Here is a 13113-nt window from a genome sequence, read left to right as displayed (position 1 = left end):
GGTGTGAACAAAAAGGACGACTGTGCAGTGCCACCTAGTGGCATCCACTGGAGTCCGCTCTGCCAGACTGACACTATTGGAATGGCTCCCACTTTCCTACCTTCACACAAGCAGAATGTCACAGCTCCAGGACATCTTCTACAGGGGGATACAGGAGCAGTGGTTTCTTGGCAAGCCACCCGGTAGCTGCATCTTCCCTCCTTGTTCCCCCACCACGTGGTCACCTACCTGCATGTGCCACAGGGCTTCCTGAATTCTCTCTTCTCACAAGAGGGAGTTTGCAAGACTTATTATGCATGTGCGAGTAGATGGGGGACCACCAAGGAAAACTCTGCAGAGGAAAGTAATGGCAAACCCCAGGACAGAGATGGCTAAGCTTCCTCCCATCCCAATTCCATTGCCTAACTTCATTGGAGAACAGACTCTATGCAGAAGAATGTATCTAAGTTCGGAAACATCGTTCAATTTTCCCTTGCATTCTGGAGTTCCAGATCATCTGGTCTTGTTTCCATTGTGGATCTGGGCATTCAGAAATCTCTGTTGTTACTTTTTAAAAAAGGTTCTCGGAGTGCTACATGTACAGCATCTGCTGTCTCTCTCAATTTGTTTGATTCCTATGTCTCTCGCTTCCGTGTGACTGATGCATCCCCCTGAGCAATAACGAAAGCACTGCAGAAAAGCAATCGTGGTATGTATGGCCGTGCCATGATTCTTTTTGTGTGGTGTTTCATCAGTGCTCAAGAGCACGTATTCATGTTGGCAAGACATTACACACAAAGAATCTCGAGACAGTCATTTGTGTGATCAACATCAAGGTAGCCAAGAATATTAAAAAAAACGGGATCACACGAGGGGGCGTTTGCTCACCCCTAGCACAGTCAGGGTGTTTTCTCTTTATGGGCCTGCACTGCTGGATACCAAGACAATTTGTGACACCGTTCTGTTTTATTTCCTACTTCCTTGTGTGTGACTGTAGGAGGAACTCCAGAGATTCGCTGGAAGGAAAGTACTGATACAGAGACGGCTGCAACAGCCAGAAGCCCAGTGGCAGCTTCGGATGAAGTTTCTCAAGCAAGCTAAGAGCTACATTGGAGTGCCTTATGCCAAGAAATACCACCAACCTGGCAGTAAGGGGCATTTTCTTCAGCCAGTTCCAATCCCTGCCAGCTGTGAAGCTCACTGGGTGGCCTTAGATCTGTCACTCTCTCTCCGTTTAACCTACCTTTCAAGGTTGCTGTGAAGCTGAAATGGAGGAGAGGAGAACCATGTAGGCTGCCCAGAGCTCCTTAGAGGAATAGTGGGACGCAAGTGTAATAGATGTAGCTAAATCCAGAGGAGATAGCCGTGTTAGTCTGTAGCTGCAAAATAGTAAAGAGTCCAGTAGCTCCTTTAAGACTAAGCAACTTTATTGTAGCATTAGCTTTCGAGAACCACAGCTCTCTTTGTCAGATGCATCTGATGAAGAGAGCTGTGGTTCTCGAAAGCTTATGCTACAATAAAGTTGCTTAGTCTTAAAGGTGCTATTCGATGTACATAAAATATCCGCTAAAATAGCGGATGGTTTGAAAATGTTTATTTTTTGGTTTTAGAGAATAGAATGGGGAGGGGCTGTGATGGAAAAATGCGATAGAGGTTTGTAAAATCGTGAACAGGGAGGAAAGACTGGATGGAGGAGAATCTCTTGGTTTCATTTTAATATAATTCCGGGTCATCCAATGAAACTGATTGGCAGAGAGAACAAAAGGGAACAATTTTTCCTGTGACAATCCAGTGAGGTTGTGGTTAAAGCCACAAGTTTAGATTTTATTTTTTAGGGAAAGGGTTAGGGGAAACCATGGAAGAAATGTCTTATTGCCAGCCAATAGGCACAGTAGCTAAAGAGAACCTCCATGGACAGAAGCAGTATACCACTGAATATCAAAATATGAGTGTCCATTTGTGAGCGATCTGGCTGGAGTAGACGGATGTTTGGCCTGACGCAGATGGATAATTTCCATGCTCTTGTGTTCTTAGCCATGATTACTGAATAGAACTCCCGTATTCCAAGGCAGTGTACCCCTGATTATCCACCTTTATCAGCCTTCATGCCCTGCTTGTGAACTTCCAGAGGGTTCTAAAACAGGCCCTGGTTCAAGAGAGAATCAGTGCTGGATCACTTGGACCTTGTCCTGATCCATTCAGATGGTTCCCCTAAACCTACAGCACCCTTCTTTGTTCTCAGGGCCCCTTTTTGGCCCAGCCACTGTGCCAAGGTCACAGTTTTCTTGGCTCTCCTTCTCAACCTTCAGCTGACACTCGGTTTGCTTCATTCTGCAGCTCCAGAGTCCAAGTCTCTGCTCTTCCTAGATTGTTGCGGGCTTATCCGAAGAGCGGTACGGGACTTAACGGAAGATTTCGGCTTCTATATTGGCTCGGGAAACCAAGCATACCAGTACGACACCCTTCCTATTACTCTCCCCAGCGAGGAACACCTGAAGCCCGGAGACCTCGTCTTCATTTCAGGAACTTACTTTGATACACAACGTAAATGTTCACCAGCACCCCCCCCCACCCGCAGCCGTCCATCTACTCATCTACCTGTCGCTTTCTGCCCAGTCTCATTCCTCTTTCTTCTTTTTCCATCTATGCACATCTATATTTATGTGCTTTTAATAGTTTTATGTGCTTTTATTCTGAGGGTTTTTCTTTTCTGGGGTTTTAATGGATTGTTAATTTTAACGATTTTATATTATTACCTTGCTTAGTTTGCGACCCGCCTCAAACAGGCAAGCATGTATATTATCTAAATAAAATAAAGTAATGGTGGGGGCCACAGACTCATAGATAAGTAGGATAACAGGTCCTTCTTTTTCCTTCCAAGAAAAGAATCTCACATTCTTTCCTCATTGCAGGGGCACGGCAACCCCACGACATCGTCCATGTGGAAATCTGGCTGGGAGAAGAGAAGCGCAGCCTTGGAGCCAGGTGGAAGGGGGGCAAAGTGCAAGTCTTTGATTCCTTCAAGTTTGTCTCAAAGACTTATGGAAGCATGGAGTACCACTTCAAGTCCATCGAAACATGGCTGCAAGGAATCTGTATCAGGCAAGTGCCATGCGATGAGAAGTTATCTGTGGGATGGTCCCTTACAATCCTCCTGTACCATTCTGCAGGTGTGATATCCCACACAAGCACCATACCACAACCCGTGTCAAGGTTTTCCTTCCAGACCCTGACGAAACCTCTGCGCAGATGTACCCAAAGGGCATAAGAAGATCTGAACTTCCCCACACAATTTGTGAATTCCAAATGGCATTCCAAATGGCCCTTGAATGTAGAAAAACCAGCACGTCAGGGAGAAGAACTGTAGCCTGCCATGCTAGATTTCTAACTGCAGGGAACCTTTTTTTTAATGGAATTGCATTCCGTTATGTGAGCCACAACTTGGAGTCTCAAGTGACACAAGCCAGGCACAAGTTAACTGCCCTGCTGAGACTGGGGCCACATTCAGAATGTGGCCAAGAAAGCCGGGCTGTACATGGGAAGGGGCAGGTGCCCTGTTGAATTCTACAGGACAAAATCTATCTAGTATATATTCTAATTCCACCATTTCTCTAGTGTCCATGGTGTCCATGGTTCTCGCTTCCCCATGTCATCTTCACAACAACAACCCTGTGAGGTAAGAAGGCTGAGAAAGAATGACAGGCTTTGGGGCACCCAATGGAAATCGTGGCAGGATTGAGAATTTAAACCCAATTCACCTCCCAAGTCTTAGTCCAACACTAACTGCTACGCTGTTCTACACCTGCAATCAAAGGCCATGACTCCTTTTCTAACAGTGGGCATTTTGCTAGCCATGTTGTTGTGTCTTCTTGGGTCACATCCTGGATTGTGTCACACTTAGAGATGATTTTGAATTTCTTATCCCTAATTAGGGTTGCCAGGTGTCCGGTATTAATCTGGACAGTCCAGTATTTTTGAGGAATGTCTGGTGGAAACATTCTCCAAATACTGGACACCTGGCCAGCCCACCCACCTTCCCAGCCTCCTGTGGCTGTGTGGCTCCGCTCAGGAGTGACCAGCCAACCTGGAGCAGCACGATGACATCACTTCTGGTAGTGACATCATTGCAGCATCGTTGCATCTGACGAAGAGAGCTGTGGCTCTCGAAAGCTTATGCTACAATTAAGTTGGTTAGTCTTAAAGGTGCTACTGGACTCTTTGCTGTTTTGCTACTGCAGACTAACACGGCTAACTCCTTTGGATCTATGACCATACCAGCGAAGTGAAGAAAAAAACCTGTAAGTGCCACTCCTACCCCTGGGGTCTGGTACTATTCTGGACCCCATCTGGCAACCCTATCCCATTCCCTAATATTCTGAACAAAACATTCTCATTTCAGTTTTGCTAACCTAATCGGGCATATATCAAGCCTCGTATTCTTGATTTCCACCTCATTATCTGTCCCCTCACATCAAATCTCCCCCCACAAAATGTGCATATTCTTCAATGTGATTTGTGTCAATGCATCCGCAACATCCATTTTACAGATTACAAAAGACATCCATTCTACCTGTCAATACTGTATAAATTGTGTCTAGAAACTGAACAGCGTACACACACACAAACACAAAGGAACCTAAATAGCCAAGAGCAAAACGCGGAGAACTGAAGCTATTCACAAAAATAAAAACAGGAAGAAAAGGGAATAAAAAAGGGGGCTTTTGCTCATCTCTGTTCACATTCTGTGGTTACAGAAATGGAATCCTGGGGGCAAGGTGCAGAGGGAAGGGAAGGACGAACTTCTCCCCTTCTTTGGCCACCCCAAAGCCCACTGGCTCAGGAATTCGTCCATTTCCAAACCTAAACAGGCCACTCCTAAGGTACCAGTTTCAAACTCCTTGTATGGCTGTTACACACATTTAATTTGGAGAGTGTGCTTTCTGTTAAAACTCCAAAATGATGCCGAAAATCAGCTTGTTTTTGCCAAACTGAACTAGCAGTCTGATAAGCCCCCAATCGTTCGTTGGCATCAGCCACTGTATAATCCCCACCTCCACCCCAGCGCCTCTGGAAATGGGCTACACTCCCCCCACCCTGCAGACCGTCTCCGGCCCCGTGAGATCGTCTGTCACCCCCCCCCTTCCCTCTGACGTCCCACTCCCAGCCTTCAACTGTGGATTGAAAATCAAAGGTGTCATTACAATTTCAAAGGCTCTGCCTGAGCTGCCGTTTAGCCCTTACGGCTCACAAAAGAGGTAAGAAATTATGATCTGAAAATTCGGTGGGAGCTGAGCCTTTCGGAAAGGCCGCTGAACCTGAACAGCAGCTGCAGAGCCCCAGACGCCAAAGAAGCCGGTTATCGGTCTCTTGTTGAAGAGCTGAAAGGCCGGCCTCCCTTTTGGCTGGAGTGCACACAATTTCATGTGCTCCCTGCGCAGTGCAACTTAGCAAGGAAGAGTGAAGCCGCCTTTTCCATCCCCTTACTTTCTTGTGCTAGAATTTCTATCTGTGCTTCCACCTTCTTTCATAATTCAGGTTCTATTAGGAGAATTTCTAAATAATAATAATAATTCTGGATTCAGCTCAGGTTCCATTTGCAAAATCTTTCAGTTCCCTTCCCCTTTATGCTACCAACGCGTGCATGCACACTGGCAAAACCATGACAAGAAGCAAGACTGGTCATCTGCACAATTGCACTGAGATTCTTCCAGTGGCGCATTTCACCAATGAGCACATGTGCTTTCGCACATTGGTAAAACGCCACTCAAAAAGAATCTGGACACGCTGTCATCACAAACTGACACCCTTGTGAGTGGCCAGGCTCCATAATAAAGTGGGTGCCATGTAAAAGTACCAGTTTCCCAGATACTGAGTGTAAGTGCTGAAGCACAGCATGATACGCAAATGCATCTATACATATTACATGCTTCAAAATGAGAGATGGAAGTGTGGAGTATGGTTTTTCCCCCTTAACAGTGTGTGTGTGTGTGGGGGCGCTTTTCCTTGCATGTAAAAACTAAGGCAGATTTTTATTTCTTTATTTTGCAAATCTCTAAAGCACCTTTCTATGGGAAATCTCTGTATCACTTTCCATTTTCGCACCATCTCTTGATTAAAATGTGTTCAGTCTTCCAGGGACCATTTATTCAGAGGTGAGTTGGACCTGCACGATAACCAGTTGGCTGTCCTTTCTTTTAGGCAGACTGTGAGCCTGTGTGTAGTGAATTAAAATGCTCTTACGGCCCTTACTTGGTTTCACAAAGGAGGATTTCAATTTCTCATCTCGGTTCCATTGACCTCAGAAGCCCTGTTTCAATCTCATTGCTCTGTGGCGCAAATTAAACCTGCAATTCCTTATTTCTGGGCCTTTTCCCGCTTCTTTGCATTGAATTTTGTCCATCAAATATAGGCATCTTTAACAATATTTTTGCATCAGTAAACCAGCACGATACATATTATGACATATAGTGGATGTATAAATGGCACATGAATAGTGCATACAAAGCAAACAGATGCACGCAGCTGAAAAGAAGGGGACAAAAATATAAGTTAATATTAAAAAAGAAATGAAATGGGGAACATTGGTTCACTCTTGCCAAGATGTGCACTTCTGTTCAGGGTGCTCTCTGTGCGCTGTGGTGATGCTTCAGGATGCATGCAGCTGCACTGTGAGATAGCTTTGGATGGGCTTTAAATAACCGTGCGCTTGTGGGCTCACACACGCTCACGTCCCTGGTAGAAGTCTAGCCTGCTCATTAATGCAGGAAAGCCTTCACCATTCTAGCAACGGTTCCTAAGCAGCAGTTGCTAGGAGACCAGCCCTTGTTGATAGCACAGAGGACTTTCTCTGAGCCGGCCAGGGGGAAACTGCCTTCGGATCCTGGATGCTCAGAGCTCTGGGGCCAAGCTGCCTGTATGCGTGACGCGTGTCGAGCAAGCGCAAAGCAAAAATCATCCTCCAAGGCGCCGTCCCAGCCTGCTTGCAAAACGGGGATGCGCGGCTCGCTCTAGACCTTCTCCATGGCTCATCTGCAAGCCCAATACACTAAAGCTTTACTCAGGCGTTTAGGATATGCTGAGCAAAGGTTAGCCTTTCTGTTACTTTGCTTCACTTCTTACGAATGTGAGCGAATTTTTCGCAAGCGTGCTACCTTAATTCAAATCTTCCTCTTTCGATTTTGCTTCTTCCTCACGTGAACTGAATTCTCGAGTCTTTGTTTTGCTGTTTCCTTGTGCTGAATTTTCATTGTAAAAGGAATGCATTTTCGAACACTGATTTGTGCATTAGTAAAACAGTATTCTGCAGAGAGGGGCCAGTCTTCTGCTCCCATTGCCCCTGCTAAGCAAAGTGTGAAGCCTTCCTCCAGCCTAAGGAGTCTTCCTCAGTCAGTGGAAGAGCCTCTTACACTGCAACAAGCCTCCACACTTTGTTGAGGCCAACACACACCAACGCACACCGCATCATATGCCCTGCATGTGTAAATTGCAAAAACGAAACCAACGAATCGTCAATACTAACAACGAAATTGGACAAACCCAACACCATGCATGATGACAACAGCTAACATAGACAAACAAAATGAAACGGGGCTGATGAGGCCAACTCTGCTTATTTTCTAGGCTGGCCTTTTCTTTGCAGTTGGTATCTCATTGTTGCTCTAGGGGAACGGGCCGGTGCCGGAAATAAGGGGATTCTCCCCCCGCTGCTACTTTTCAGATAAAAATTGCATCCCGAAGTGGTTTGTTTTGTTTAAAATGCAATACAAACGTGGCATATAATTTAGATCAAAATCATTCCTCCCATATTATCCTCACAACAGCCCTGTGAGGTAGGTTAGACTGAGAGAGACCAATGGTGCCAAAATCATTCATAGCCATTTGAATCTAAATCTCTTCCCATCTAGGTCAGATCAACCCCTCCTCCCCCAAGGGCAGAGGTGGTTGTTTATAGCGGGGGGATCTTGTAGCTGAGGGTGATTTCAGCCAGGAGGTTTAAAATGAGGGGGGGGGAACCCACATCTTGCAGTGCTGGGTTTAATTTATGGACTGGGAGATCAACAGTGCTCTCAGCTCAAACTCGCAGGGTGACCTTGGGCCAGTCTCTGTCCCTCAATTTAAAAGACCTCGCAGGTTCATTGTGAGGTTAAAGTGAGGATGAAAAGGAGGTGGGTAGAGCCCTGTGCTCCTTGGAGGAGGGGCAAAATACAAATATAATTAATAGACAGGGATCATTTCGTAGAAAAAGAGCTGGAGGGACTTATTAACACAACTCATTAGCATAACTCATTAGCATATGTCACGCCCCTTGACATCACCAGAAATGTGTCATTAGCACAACTGATTTGCATATGCCACACCCCCTGACATCACCTATCCTGGCTGCTTTGGACCCAAGCCTCGCCATTCAGGGCCGAAATTGGGCCCAAAATGGCAAAAAGGGGCTGAAAATGGCCGAAAAGGGGCCCAAAATGGTCAGGATTGGGCTGCTGCTGAACAGGAGAGTGATCCACCACCCGTCAGAGGCCTGATCCAGGTCGTTTCGGCCCCAATCCAGGACTAAACAGGTTCAAAATGGCCGAGAGTCAGGTGGGCGGGGCCACCTGACATATGACCTCTTTGGGGAACTGCCAGAACTGCGTTCCTGCGCGTTCCCCCTTGAAATGAGCCCTGTTAATAGATACATACACATGGGGTCGAATCCTGCAGTGAGCCCTTCCCTCTGGCAGAAGCGTCTCATGCATCAGTGGAAGGTTCTTGTCTCTGGCATAAACGGCCCCATTAGTGGACAGAGCTATGGGACCCAACCCATACTTAGAAGGAAATGAACAAAACGACCAGTCTTTCTTTTTGAAGAGGCCATCTCAAATATTTTTTTTCCAAACCCTGTGACTCTAGAACAAAATCAGACAAGATTCCCCTTAAATTTCGTCTTCATGGGTTAAAACTGGCCCTCATCAATTAAAAATGCCTCCCCCCCAATTTGGCTAATCAACGTTTTATTTGGTTAATCTACCAAATCCTAGAAGCTTGCTGTCTCAATGATAATTTATGAAATGGACATTATGAGACCTTCCGTATGGATGTATTGACTTGGCCAAGGGGATTAAGCTCCCTGGAAGTACGATGGCTGGCAAGTTGAGGGACTGTGGGCCAATGAGAAACCATTTGTATTTCTCAAGGGATTTCCACCCCTCTATCATCCTTGGTGGTGGAAAGAGTCTTCAAGTCGTAGTTGATTTATGGTGACCCCTGGTGGGGTTTTCATGACAAGAGACTAACCGAGGTGGTTCGCCATTGCCTGCCTCTGAAACCCTGGCCTTCATTGGAGGACTCCCATCCAATTACTAACCAGGGCTGACAAGATCAGGCTCTCCTGGGCTATCCAGGTCAGGGCCCATCACCCTTAGAGAAGGTCAAATAATTGTCTTTTTGACTCAAAAAGATAAATCAAGATGGGTAGCCATGTTAGTCTGTCTGTAGCAGTGGAAAAGAGCAAGAGTCCAGTAGCACCTATAAGACTAACAAAATTCGTGGTAGGGTAGGAGCTTTCGTGAGCTGTGGCACATGAAAGCTCATCCCCTACCACAAAGTTTGTTAGTCTTATAGGTGCTACTGGACTCTTGCTCTTTTCCACTGACTCAAAAAGGACATCATTGAGGCCAAATGAGATGACTCTTGAATTAACTCTCAGGTGATCTTTGGTTCTCTTCACAGCCACTGTCCGGAGCATAAGTGGGCATCAGCTAGACAAGTACCTGGAAGGAAATCCATCTTCTCTCCTTTGACCAAGCAAGGTGAACCTGCCAAAGAGGATGCAGACGCTCAAAGAAACGCGTCCGAATCACAGCTGGAAAGTGAAAAACTGGCGCTCAGGATGCAAAGCGTGCTGGACTATGTCAGCAACTGTGGACTGAGTACCAGCAAGGAAATGGAGGCCTTGGACCTACAGGGCTTTCCCAGAGCAGGTTCAGGGCTCTCCAGAACAAGCCACTTGAGCAGAGATGAAGCGACAGAGGCCAGCCAAGGCCAGTATCAGTCTCCACCCACAGGCACCTTCCTGGAGACAGAGGGTTTGAATGTGGAAGGTGCTTCTTTGGGGGGAGCAGGGGCCCAGGAGAGGGGGCCTAAGGAGGGGCCCCTTGAGCCACAACTAGTGGCTCAGGGTCGGGAGGACAACGTGGGTGTCATCATCACTCCATCTGAACCTATCGCAGACTCTGTCAACATAGCCAGAAAGTCCCTTTCCACCTCCAAGGTAAACTCCAAGGGGGCTTTAGTGGGTGCCAAGCGAAACAAGAAAGGCAAGGCCAGAACACAGAAAGGTAATCAGCACCCGAATGGACCTCCATCGGCAGATGCAGGTGAATCTCAGAACCTTCTTTCTTAAAGGTTAACAACGACAAACCATGTAATTGCTTCCACCCATGTCCACTGTCTGTAAAGCCTGGCCCCCTTCTGCCACAGGTGACCCTCCCCAAATACCTTTTTCAGGTGTATACTGGAAACTTGCAACTGTAAGCCGTGCCCTTACTCCAAGGTAAATGTTTTGCTTCTTTCCTGAGAAAAGGAAGCAGGGGAAGCTATCCTGATTTGTCCAGGGTCCTTCTAGATAGCTCCAGGTATGGGAATCAGAAAAGAGGGGGGGGTGCTTCCCATCTCCAGGCAAAAAAAGCTCTTCCCAGGCACACAGAAGCAGCTAGTACAAAGTCGCAACTGTGGCGCGCTCAGTTCTCTGCACCTTCCCACCATGGCGCTCTGGCAGCCTCCCAACCGGATAACCAACTTCCCTTACTAGCCGAGCCAGCAGGACGCAAATTCTGTGGAGATGAGCACTGGAGGGGAATCAAGAGGACCAGTGGAGGAAAGCAATGGGAGAGACGAGGCACAGGGCCGTGTATGTAGTGGTTACCCTAGATTTCAAGCCATTTCTGGCTGCCGAAAGACAACATAGTGGACAGGCAGCCATGGTAGGAGGTCGTATGATGACCCCTGTGGATCTAGCTAGGTTTGATTCCTTGGAAATAGCTCCCATCCTTCATGTACTGTGTACTTTGACTCAGAACTGAACAAAGCCACTTCCTGCCAAGAACTTCATAAAACTCAAACCATCCAAGGGAGGCCGATAAAGAGCAAATCAGAAATATGGAAAGACCTAGAAAGCCTGCTCCCATTAGTATGCAGTTTGGCTGAAGGCGAAGATTTTCAGTTCATTAATAGGACTATTTAGCTGAGAGCAGGGAGGGAAGGGCGGAAGCCACAAATATGTGTACGCGACTGTTATTTTATTTTCTGGCAATATTCGCTGTTAATCGTCCGATTACAACGCTGGTAATAAAATGGATCTCAAGTTTATTACAATAGGGAGGGGGAGGCCATAACCCCCCAAATCACTTGAATAAAGAAATGGCACCGAGAAATATGTTGTCTGTAAAGAAACGGAAGATGCTGAAAGAGGATTTTAGGCAGGACTCGGGTTTCTCGCCTTGTGAAGGAAGAAGGGTATAAAAGGGGCCGGGCCTGGGAAAACCTGCTGAGTCAAAGCAGAGGTGGAACAGAATGCAGAGATTAAGGGGAGGAGCTAAAATGGACCCTGTAAATCTGCTTTGGGGTATAGCTGGGGTAGATCTAGCAGTCCCTAGACCTTACAGGTAGGTCAGCCATCTGGACATGTGAAAGGGGCCCGGATTCTTATTAGACCGAGTCCAGCATTTGAACTCATCACTTGCTCCTCACCCCGCCCCCCCCCCCCGAGGAAAGGATAACAGCCAGGCTAGCACTCTGCCACTGATGTCTGCAGCCGCTGCCATTTAAAGCCCAAATTAATGCTTTGAATACACTGCAGGGGGAAAAGGGGGAATGTTTTAATAATTAGTCACTGGGAGAGGGAAGCCCATCTTAAAACATAAAGCACAGGAAGGGGAAAGACTGGGGAAGATGCAGACTTAAATAACGTGTGTCAGAAATATGCAGCGTGCATGAAAGTTCACCTTTAATCATTAAAGAGAAGAATCCCGGGGGCTGGTCTTCTTTGATCTGCTTCTTGTGTTGGCAATTATGAGCCTCCTTGTATTAGGCAGAGACGGGGATGTGTTTTGACTTAACAAGGGAGCCCGCCTTATCATGGCCCAAGATCACCGCTGGAGCTAAGCATTTCCAAGTGGCTTGACGTTCTTAACAACAACACAAAAGCAGACCCCCCCCTCACTGCACACATGTACACACCTACTCCCTTCTACAGGAGATATCTTACATAAGGACACTCAAGTGTAGGGAGATGCAATATTAGCGGGGAAGCATACTCTACATGAGGGTAGTTTAAAAGGACAGAGCCGGCAGAGATCGTTCCTCAGAGGGTTTGTTAATTTCGTCTTTGCCTCCCCAAAGGAGAAGTGAAATTGACAGAGCCTTTGGGGGAGGCAAAGATGAAATTAACAAACCTTCTAAGGAGCAATCTCTGTTGGCTCTGTCTTTTTAATCTACCCTCCTGTAGAGAGGTGAAATTGACAGAGCCTTCGGTTCTGTCTTTTAAAACTACGCTCCCCTGCTAACATTTTTAAACTACGCTCTCCTGCCAATATTTAGGGAGACTAAACTTGAGTGTCCCCATGTAAGATGTCTCGTGTAGAGAGATTCTAAGTTCAGTTTACATGTAGGGATGCTTCTAAAACTCTCTTAATTGAAATTCCCACACACTGTGGAATTTTTAATTATTTGATCTCATCCACAAAGTGGAACCAATAAATTAGGAATTCTCCAGTGCTGGGTCTTTTTCTTCTTCTTAATTACCATTTTCACGATCAAAGTCATAAACAGTGAGCCGTCACCTACTAAAAGGGAAACCCAGAGTTTACTACCAGAGTAACAACATGATTTTACTACAGCCCCCTCCCCCAATTTAGCCACACAATGAAGTTACTTGTTTTTTTTTTCATCTCTTAATAGCCAAGATTTAGCTTCAAGAGAAATAAAATCCTGCTTAAACAGAGGAAGAGTAAGTTTAGCTCTCCAATCTAAAAGTTCAGGACACTCCAAAAGAATATGATCGATAGGATCAATTCGGTTAGTATCACATCCACAGAGTCTGTTAGAATATGGGATACCACAAAACCTTCCCTATAATACTGCCGATGGCAA

At 46.3% G+C, this 13113-nt stretch overlaps 2 protein-coding genes across 2 annotated transcripts in view; both read left to right on the top strand.

Annotated features, from left to right (window-relative positions):
* The window catches only part of LOC129344861 (uncharacterized), a 44573-nt gene extending 37583 nt beyond the window's left edge, over positions 1-6990 (top strand). Inside the window, exons 2-5 of the mRNA XM_055001770.1 lie at positions 977-1127; positions 2317-2523; positions 2892-3081; positions 6744-6990. Of these exons, the coding sequence (XP_054857745.1) occupies positions 977-1127; positions 2317-2523; positions 2892-3081; positions 6744-6990 (795 nt within the window). The remainder of the gene's footprint in view (positions 1-976; positions 1128-2316; positions 2524-2891; positions 3082-6743) is intronic.
* The window catches only part of TTLL10 (tubulin tyrosine ligase like 10), a 44479-nt gene continuing 38230 nt past the window's right edge, over positions 6865-13113 (top strand). Inside the window, exons 1-2 of the mRNA XM_055000987.1 lie at positions 6865-7064; positions 9694-10340. Of these exons, the coding sequence (XP_054856962.1) occupies positions 7000-7064; positions 9694-10340 (712 nt within the window). The 5' untranslated portion in view covers positions 6865-6999. The remainder of the gene's footprint in view (positions 7065-9693; positions 10341-13113) is intronic.

The sequence above is a fragment of the Eublepharis macularius genome, chromosome 17 (assembly GCF_028583425.1).
Source record: "Eublepharis macularius isolate TG4126 chromosome 17, MPM_Emac_v1.0, whole genome shotgun sequence".
NCBI classification, from domain to species: domain Eukaryota; kingdom Metazoa; phylum Chordata; class Lepidosauria; order Squamata; family Eublepharidae; genus Eublepharis; species Eublepharis macularius.
The sequence above is the reverse complement of the archived record's forward strand: the minus strand, read 5'-3'. Positions and strand labels throughout refer to the sequence as shown.